Source organism: Etheostoma cragini, chromosome 1 (assembly GCF_013103735.1).
Source record: "Etheostoma cragini isolate CJK2018 chromosome 1, CSU_Ecrag_1.0, whole genome shotgun sequence".
Taxonomy (NCBI): domain Eukaryota; kingdom Metazoa; phylum Chordata; class Actinopteri; order Perciformes; family Percidae; genus Etheostoma; species Etheostoma cragini.
The window spans coordinates 15954559-15964380 of NC_048407.1; the positions used below are offsets into that span (position 1 = coordinate 15954559).

The 9822-nt window shown below is 38.4% G+C and overlaps 2 protein-coding genes across 4 annotated transcripts; one reads left to right on the forward strand and one right to left on the reverse strand.

Annotated features, from left to right (window-relative positions):
* Positions 1 to 1221: 1221 nt before the first annotated feature.
* LOC117950999 (ATP synthase F(0) complex subunit C3, mitochondrial-like) lies at positions 1222 to 4651 on the reverse strand. 2 transcript variants are annotated; one of them, XM_034882478.1, is made up of 5 exons: positions 4566 to 4651; positions 4178 to 4267; positions 3060 to 3131; positions 2354 to 2553; positions 1222 to 1603 (listed from the first exon to the last, which is right to left on the reverse strand). In XM_034882478.1, exons 2-5 carry the CDS (start codon positions 4214 to 4216, stop codon positions 1489 to 1491), a joined length of 426 nt encoding a protein of 141 aa, XP_034738369.1. In that variant the 5' UTR covers positions 4217 to 4267; positions 4566 to 4651; the 3' UTR covers positions 1222 to 1488. The 2 variants fall into 2 exon arrangements, with proteins under 2 accessions (XP_034738369.1, XP_034738360.1); XM_034882469.1 differs by having other exon boundaries at positions 4535 to 4645.
* A 2295-nt stretch (positions 4652 to 6946) lies between these two features.
* On the forward strand, positions 6947 to 9801 carry rrad (Ras-related associated with diabetes). 2 transcript variants are annotated; one of them, XM_034882333.1, is made up of 5 exons: positions 6947 to 7163; positions 7482 to 7881; positions 8417 to 8490; positions 8607 to 8811; positions 9101 to 9801. In XM_034882333.1, the coding sequence occupies exons 2-5, from the start codon at positions 7500 to 7502 to the stop codon at positions 9376 to 9378; spliced, it is 939 nt and encodes a 312-aa protein (XP_034738224.1). In that variant the 5' UTR covers positions 6947 to 7163; positions 7482 to 7499; the 3' UTR covers positions 9379 to 9801. The 2 variants fall into 2 exon arrangements, with proteins under 2 accessions (XP_034738224.1, XP_034738222.1); XM_034882331.1 differs by having other exon boundaries at positions 6955 to 7170.
* The last annotated feature ends 21 nt before the right edge of the window (positions 9802 to 9822 follow it).

Below are 9822 nucleotides of genomic sequence, written 5' to 3' on the forward strand. Positions count from 1 at the left end.
GTAAAAGAGCGCACAACAAATTAAGTGTCGGCTGATTTGACCACGGAGATCCGAGTGTCGGCTGGCTTGACCGCAGTAATTTTAGCTAGCTAGAAAACAGTTATAGCTAAAACAACGCTAGTTAGCTACATTTGTGCCAAGCAGGTCGTCTACTTGAGTATTATGGACCACAGGTGATCCCTTAAACTTGAGCTAACGTTATGTAGTAAATTAACTGTTAATGTTGAAAGACAAATAATTTAAATAATCAATATATAATAAAAACTAATCTTTGAGGCCACATCATACCTAAGGGGAAACGTATGTAGTCTTGATCCACGGCAGTTTATTTACTGGATAATCACCGGAAAACGCGGCGGCCTTGGAAAAAGAAAATTTGGGCCTGCTTAGTTCTTTCCGGGAATGATGGCAAAGAATTACAGAGAATATATATATATTTTTTTTTAACGGCATTTACTACCTAACTGGCACATTTTGGGGGGAAATTGTCAGGGTCTAGAAATGGCAATAGGTGTAAACCAAGCCCTGCCTTTGAGAAAATACAAGTTCAGATGGACTAATCTGGAATATTGCCCTTTATCGCCCAGATAATTTGGCCCACCCAAGACAAAGATAAGACTTTCAAACAGACTAAATACACAGTCTATGCTTTCAAACCAGGCAGTGGGTCGAGGCCACACCCCCAGCCTCCAGCTTGCCCTTCCATCTATCCTCCTTAAAAGCTGCAGACTCAGAAATGGCACATACTAAGGAAAGATCATTGGGCAACTGGCTCTGGTGGCTGTAATTCCGCACCAAGGCTGAATTTCGGGAAAGCGACTTAAGATATGGTATTAGGGGACCACTAAAGTCTATATAAAACCTCCAAAGAGTCAATGTCATGGGACCTTTAACCATGTATCCAGCTAATTGAAATAGCTCACGTTACTGTATTGTGTTAACAATTAACTTCATGTAACATTTTTCAGGGTGTAAATGTTAACCATAGACCATACAGTCTATGATGTTACCCCAGAACAAGTTCCTTCCCGAAATCATTCTGCAGCTCCACCGTTGCTGCGGCTGGAGTTTAGTTTAGCCCAAGATGATTGGAAATGCCAACAACCCAGACCGTTTTCATCCAGAAGTGTATGTGTGTGAAGGGGTCAGACCTTAACGCCGCAGAGTGACACAACTTACAAAAACAACCCCCACTGCCATTTACAAATATTCAAACACATGATGAATTAAACATTTTACTTCTGTTGGTTGTATTTTTAACAAAAACATTTGATTAAATATACAATATAATGGCAAAACCATCATTTAAAATGAATTTGATTGACCAGAGTTTCTTACATTAGTGAGTTCACAATCTTAAACACCAATGAACAGGAATTGGCAACACAATAAAGCCGACATCATCGCATTCAAGGGCATCTCAAACAGCTAATTCTCATAATTATGATGTATCCCATTGCTGTATCCCACCGCAAATGCCTAATGGATTTACATGGCAAACAGAATGAGGAATGCAACCATCAGACAGAAAAGACCCATAGCTTCAGACAGAGCGAAGCCCAAGATGGCATAAGAGAACAGCTGCTGCTTCAGAGAGGGGTTCCTGTTGAGAAAGAGAGAGGCAACTGAGGCAAATTGGAGGCACAGAACAAAGTATTAGACTGTTAGACATTTCAGTGAGCAAACAACACCAGTGGCTTCCAAGATTCTCCATGAAGGACATAATACATGTTGACAAAATAGTCATATCAATTATCCTGGGAAAAACTTTTTTTTCAATGAAATTAATTTCTTGACCATGTAAACATTTGGAATCATGTAGGCTATGTCTATTAGTTTCATAGTTATTGCATTAAAAAAAAACAAAAAAAAAAACATGTTGACAAATCCCATAAGTTTTTAAAATTCACTGCCCTCTGCCCAATTAAATCATTGCCACTTTCCAGTTTTAGAAAACTAATATTACTCCACCTGCCATTATTATATTATGTCCAAAGGTTTGATAACCACATTTCTCTCAAGGCAATTAGTTTATTATACTATCCTTATATAACAGCAGAAAACACACTACATAGATATAAATGGTATGTGAATTTATTTTTTTCTTTGTTATTTCTAAGCCTTTGCTTCAACGCTTTATCTCGCCATCACTACTAATGAAGAATTGTTCTTTGACCAATGCCTTTTCTGTCCAACTAATAAAATAAATATGTATTGATAGGTTTTCATGACCGATTTGAGACCAACAAAAGTTAATAGCATCCGGTTTAGCATTTGTTTGTCAAAAAAAAAAAAAGTTCATTTAATTATCATTAATAGAAACATGCACTTGGTGGATATGTGTTAAATTTACCTGGCATATCCGATAATAAGACTACCGAACACTGTTCCAATTCCAGCTCCAGATCCAGCCACTCCCACAGTGGCAGCTCCTGCTCCAATGAACTTTGCAGCAGTGTCGATGTCCCGGCTCACAGCACTAGTCTGGAACCCCCGTAGAGCCACCTGCTGCTGGGAGGCTACAATGCTTTGAGGTGCCAGGAGTGAAGCAGTCTGACATACAAAAAAAAAAAAAAATGAGTAAGGTTAGTACAAAAAATACCATACAGGATTAAACAGCTGCACTAAAACATTTGTAGAAACATGCTCTATGCTCTATGCATTTATCTCAAAATGCTTAACATAACTTCTGATTCTATCCTAACAACTCACAGGTCTGTTTTACTTGTTGGACAAATGAAAATGTGTCTGTGTAAAATGAATCTTTGTTAGGTAGCTATGTTAAAGTTTTAATATGCAGCTTTGGGCATGTGTCTTGAGTACTGTATTTTGGGTAAGTCTTAAAAATATAAATCAAATCCCAACTTTAAAATGTACATTAAAGTTTCACAAATATTTAATTTTATACTGTAAGTTATCCTGCATTAAAATGTATGCATTTATTCTAATGGGAATGCAAAGCAGATTAATGGAGCTTTGACAGCTTCACAGGGCCCCTCCTCTGTGAAGACTTAAAGTCAAGAAATCCGTTATAATTCCCAGTACAGATAGCTGCCTACCTCTGCTTTCCTGGCATCTGAGACTACTGCTGCCGAGAGAGGTCTGTACAGTGCCCGAGATCCAGCACGGACCTGTATCAAGAAAAGAAATACATTTAGTTGAGACAGCTGTGCTCTCATAAGATGCTCCACCACCACATTATATTGACATCTGTCTGTAGCTTACAATTTACTAGGAATACACCTAAAATATACTCTGCTCACAACAGCATTAAAAACATGTGGGTTTATCTACAGTGACATTCAGCATGGTAAATAGCAGGTAGATATAGTCTAAGGTGGAAGAAGTATTTAAATAATTTTACTTAAGTAAAATCAGCAATACCACAGTATTAAAATACTCCATTACAAGTAAAAATCCTGCGCTCAAAGTGTCACTTAAGTAAAAGGACTCATAATGCAGAGAGGCTACCGGCAGTGTTATACTATTACAATATTATTAAATCATAAGTGTTGATATTATGAAATGTAAGCAGTGCTTTATTGTTGTTGGTCATGGTCGAGATGCACGCAACTACTTTGGTAGTTTAATCTGAAACAGTGGATCTTTTTTTTAAATAATAAGTATTGTATGTTATTTATTTGAAAAGTACCTATAGCTCTTAAATGCAGTTAGGTGAAAAAATAACAAAGCATACAATGGAAATATTCTTAGTACCTCAGAATTGTACTTAAGTATTTAGCTACCTACTTAGTACGTAGTAGTGTTGGTAACGTTGAATTATAGCTAGAATCCAACAGTGACCCATTATTGTATTCTGGATTAATTAAACAGTTCAGCTTCTCAATTAACTGCATGATATACTTTTAAATGTGGATAATACGAATTCATATTAGCTTCAAAAATGGGGATAAAAATGTTTCACACTTGGATACAATGGACAGGCTGAGCTTTGCCTAACAAGAATCTAAACAACAAGGACGTCCTTGCAGGTGTGAACACTAACTGACTTTAGCAGATGGTCAAAGACGGCTACATGGCTGAATGCTAGTGTTAGCAAGCTAAACTGCTGGTTGTTAGCCCTGGACACAGACTGGCAGCTTTTTGCACACAGTCCTGATTAAGCACACTGCCAAAATGCATGTTATCTCCATTCAATAACGCAAACTTAACTCACCAAAGAGGGCGTGGAGACGAACTTAGCACAGGCGTACATCACGATGGAAAGTGGTCAGGTCAACCAAAGGAGCTGGCGTTGATTCAGTATCTGCAGAAACCAGTACAAAAAATGAAAATGCACAAATGCACTTCGTTGACTCTGTAACTACCGATTTACACGATTAAGAACAAAGTGTATAAATGTAACGTTACGTTCACACAGAAGTAACGTTAAGGTCAAGATTAGCTGAAAACCGAACAGTCTAGCTAAAAACAAGCTACTTGTACAATTATAATAGCTGAACAAGGCTTTGGATAATATAGCTACAAAAACACCGAGATACCAAGAAGACTCGCAATTAAATGTTTAACTCACACAGGTCGTCACAGGGGAGGTTAGCACTCACCGGTTTGTAGTAGAGGTCGAAGACACGAGAAACATGCGCATGCGCTATATCATGTTAGATGGTTGATTTCCGGTTTCCTGATGCGATTTCCTTAACTGTCTATGATCATGCCAGCCAGCACAGCATATACCATGACTAGAAATAACAGCCTCTAAAATTACCCAAATGTTAAAACAGCACCTTTAGCAAAGTCCCCACAGAAAGCTTTACAAAGTTAATTTGCTATATGGATATAAATAAAGTATTCTTTTATTATATAAAAAATCATCAGTGTTGCCCTCAAAACTCCGGTCAGTATTCACTTCACTGTATGTTTACGTAACTGTACATTTCAATGGCTGTTAGGTGGTGACTTTATTAGTTGTTAGGTGGGGACTTTATTTACCCTTTAAAAATATTTTTTTAGCAGCTTAAGCAGTCATATTTGCTCTAACTGAATGTGAATATTATTAGCTGTTATAGGCTTTAGTGGTCACATCCAAGTTACTTCATGCAAGGTTGATGTGCTGGATGTGGGCCTACCACTCATTGTTCACACATTAGCAGGGATTTGACTACAACCACACTGAGTATGCCTGTAAGACCTGTTCTTCATGTAGTCACACGTTACCTCGGCAAGTACCTTTTATACAAGCATTTATGATCTGTGGGTAAATCAAGTGATGTTTGATCAAATCTGAGCTAGTCATCACAATCCTCAACTACCGTGTGTAATATTTACAAGTATTTCTACAAGCTGTTACCTCGGATATTTTAAGAAACCATCACATGTCCAAACAATCCTTACATTTGCTGTTTCATGTGGGTACAGATCGGAATCAATGCGGATCCCATAAAGAACAAATACAGAATAAAATCAAAATCAAAAATACACACAGTCAGAGATTACCATGGTATACTTGTTGTTCTTTTTTTTAAAGTGCTCATATTATGCGTTTTGGCTTTTTCCCATTCCTTTATTGTGTTATACATCTTTTTGTTCAAGTTATAGGTCTACAAAGTGAAAACAACAAAGTCCACCCAAAAGGGACTTACCATCTCCAACAGAAAACAATGTTCACAAACTGCTCCAGACAGCTCTATTGTGGTCCAGCCTTTACTTTGGTGATGAACGTGCGTCACTTTGTAACACATGTTATAATGTTCGCCTAGCTGCTAGCGTGGCACGCCTTCATACTCTGCAACTGACAAGCTAGCTGTGCTGACCTAGTTACTGTGCATGTACAACCTCTAAATACAATTACAAAACTGAAAATGAGCATAATATAAGCACTTTAATTAAATTAAATGATGTCCAAGACATAATATAGCAAAATACATCCCTAAGTCTAAGAAATCAAATTTGCTCTTGATCCAAATTTGCAGAAATAGTAATTGATCAATGTGAGATTGGAGAGCAATGTTGTAAAATCAAGACAGCTTCTGAGATAAATATTAACTGTCATAAATAGATTAAAAATAGGCCAGGCACAAGTACATTATTAGTATAAATAGCTTATACTATATCCCGATTATTTTTTTGTGTTTATTGTTTATCTATTCACATTTCTCACATCAAGGACAAAGCAGAAAATATGCTACATGTTAATGTTGGACACACCCATTCAATCATTTTAAAAAGTTTAACTGCGATGTAAGAACCAAAAGCCACAAGGGGGCACTAACACACCATGCAGAGTCCATGATATAAACTGAACAGTGACATTCATAGTGTCTGATGAAACACGTGAAAAAAAAATGCTGAATGCAGGATTCAAATGTTAAAACAAATGCAGAGATAAACAGAACGGTCTCCAGCTTACAACTAAATGCAAGGAATTATGGTTTTGTGTCAGCAGCCTTCATTTTTCATACAAGTGGAACGACGGAGGATAAATGCAATGCACCTGTGTAGAATATGCATGTGTGTATTGCATTGTCACTATCAAATATAATTATTCATTCTCTGCATGTATGCACCAAAATAATTAAAGTGGGAAGCCACAGAAATAAGCATTACTAAGTATTTAGCATGGTTTACCCTTATGCATTTATAATGTGTAAAACTCCCTCAAATTAAAATGAAATTCCCATGATAGTAATTTTAGCATTGGCCTCCACCTTGCAGTGAGCATGCAGAGGCTCTGAAGCTGATAATCAATATAAGCAAGACAAGCCATCATATTTCCATTAAAGCCTTCATTTGGTCTATGCATTGCGCCCTAATACACATTAACATCTTGCATCATGTAGATATACTTCCACTGCCTAATGTATATTCTAAATTAAATATTTATATTACACACAGAGGCTTTCCCTCTTCTAAGATTCATCTTTGTCCACCCCCTCAGAGGTAAGCTCTCCATTTGGCGATGCGGAAGGGAGATTCCTCAGCTCTTCCAGTCATACACCCCCTCCACTGTATGATGGTACCGTTACGCACCACTATAATAAACGGAGACGTGATTTTCTGGGGCGAATCCCTGCCTACGTCACTCCCAGTCATATATAAATATCCTCAGCAGCGACTCTGATCAGACTCAAACGAAACTGCTTTTTCGGCTACAAGAACTCTTCAAACCAGGATTATTGGATTCCCTTCGTTGGATTTAACAGCCAGTACCTAGTAAGTATCTTTAATACTAATTACATATTTTAAGATTTAGGTTTATTTTGCGTTTTTACGTTGAGTAGAGTTGAATATTCATGTGGTCATGTCAGATTCTGACACTTAAGAAGAAGGAAATAGATTAGATATTTGCTTAGTTTTAAGCTACACAGTTTAATAGATGTTTTAGAGTATTTGTACAACATTACATACAATTATCCACGTGTGTGGTGTAATCCTCAGGCTATGTTGTTTTCTCTAGGTCTATTTAAATGTGATTGCGCGTAGGCTAAGACCACAACTTTACGCATGTCACTATCTATCCACAGATCCACGCTAAAAGCACAATGACTTTGAACAAGGATGACAAATTGCGGAACATGGAAAAGAGAAGAGGAAGCATGCCGTTCCCCATGAATTTACCAAACCTACACCGGAGAAGCATGCCCGTGGACGACCGGGACCTGCGCGCAACGATGCCACAGACGGGGCAGACCGACGAGCTGTCCAACCTCCTGCGCTGCACGTCCTACTCCCCGAAGGAGCAGCACCGGGGCAGCTGCGCGTCGGACTCCTCCGACTCCGTGATCTCCACCGGCAGCGAATCGGAGTCCCCGCTGTACAAGGTGGTTCTCCTCGGGGAGCACGGCGTTGGCAAGTCCAGCCTGGCTCGCGTCTTTGGAGGAGTTGATGATGCTGGTCACGATTGCGACCATCGCGATGAAGCAGGTAAATGGTCCTGCTGAGGATGAGTCATCAACCAATAGCAACCCGTGCACACACTCATAAACATACAAACCTCAAATGTCTAGTGTGGATGATTATATATGTCATAATTACGATTGTCTCTAATACAGAATGACATATTGATGACAGTCATAAAGTTTAGCTGATGGATTAGAAAAAAAAACTAATATTATCTAATATCTTATAATATTATCTAATAATATTATCTTTGCTTGCGAGAATGTGAATGCATTGATTATTGATATTTCCATCTACAGCAGGCACCAGCCCTGCCCTCAGGAGTGCAGCTGTCAGAAACACATCCAATAGCATAATGTGAAGGGAAAATAAAAAAAGGCCGGCGATGGCCAGACTGTGATTCACTTTCTTCGATTTGTAGACTACAAAAAGAAAAAAATGTGCTAAAATCAGTGTGGAGAAAAGCAGCAAAAACACAAGCCATTCACATTAATACAAGAGATGCTTTGCTCCTCTATGTCAGGGTGTTACATAATATTTCTTTGTTTTTCTTACATAGGAAACACTTATGACAGATCTATCATTGTGGATGAAGAGGAGTCATCCATTGTGTTGTATGACATCTGGGAACAGGTGAGTTCTATGTTATGTATGCAATAAATGCTTGGTTTTCTCCATTTATATTGAGATGAGAAAAGATGGGACTTTCATGCATGATGCTAAACTTGGTATATGTTTCTTTCCTGAAGGATAACAGCCAGTGGCTAAAAGAACAGTGCATGCGGATGGGAGACGCCTACATCATCGTGTATTCAGTAACAGACAAATCAAGCTTCGAGAAGGCGTCAGAGCTGCGTATTCAGCTGCGTCGGGCCAGGCAGTCAGAGAACATTCCTATAATCCTCGTGGGCAACAAGAGTGACCTGGTGCGGTCCAGAGAGGTGTCTGCAGATGGTAAGTCAGTAGGGTTTACTAACTTTTGAATCTAAAATGTGCCACAGATGTATGATGATTTAATATAATATAGGTTTTAACCTCAGGGGAAGTGAGTTGTTAATTTTTGGATAAAAGAAATCTAATATTTGTCATTTGTCAGCTTTGGAAGGGTTCCAATTCTAGGCTTACTGCAAACTAAAGCAAACATTTGAAATTTAGTATTGTTATAGGGTTATCATTTATGGTGTTTAGCCTTCATTTCATTTGCTAAAAGCTTTAATTTCCCTTGTCCATATGTTCATCTCAGAGGGAAGTGCCTGTGCAGTGGTATTCGACTGCAAGTTCATCGAGACGTCTGCATCCCTTCACCACAATGTGCACGACCTATTTGAGGGCATCGTACGACAAATCCGCTTGAGGAAAGACAGCAAGGAGGAGAACGCACGACGCATGGCCAACTGCAGGCGTAGGGAGAGCATTGGCAAGAAGGCCAAGCGGTTTCTGGGCCGCATGGTTGCACGCAAGAACAAGAAGATGGCTTTTAGGCAGAAGTCAAAGTCCTGCCATGACCTCACAGTTCTCTGAGGAACAGACAGACTTTTTTTTTTGGCCTCTGAAGACCAGACGCTGTGTGTGTTTTAACACTAACCCCAAAGGACTAATGTCAGAATGTACAGAAATATATTTTTTATTTTTTAGACACCACCCAAAAGCAAAGAGAGGACGTAATTAAAATAAAAAATGACACTATTCATTCAAGTCATTTCATGATAATGGTAATAACTTGCATGAAGCTTTGCAAACATTTATTTTATTTTTAATATTTGTGTCTGCCTTAAATATGTCCCTGTCATATGGTCAGTTTGTAAGAGAAATCCACATAGGATTGTGTTTTCTAATGAGTTGAATGCAAAGATTGCCTTGCTGTTGGGTTATTATTGTGCTCCTTTATTGGAGGGGATTGATGTATATACTATAACATGAATGCAACATACATCTCATTATCATAAAAACACATGGTAAAGGATC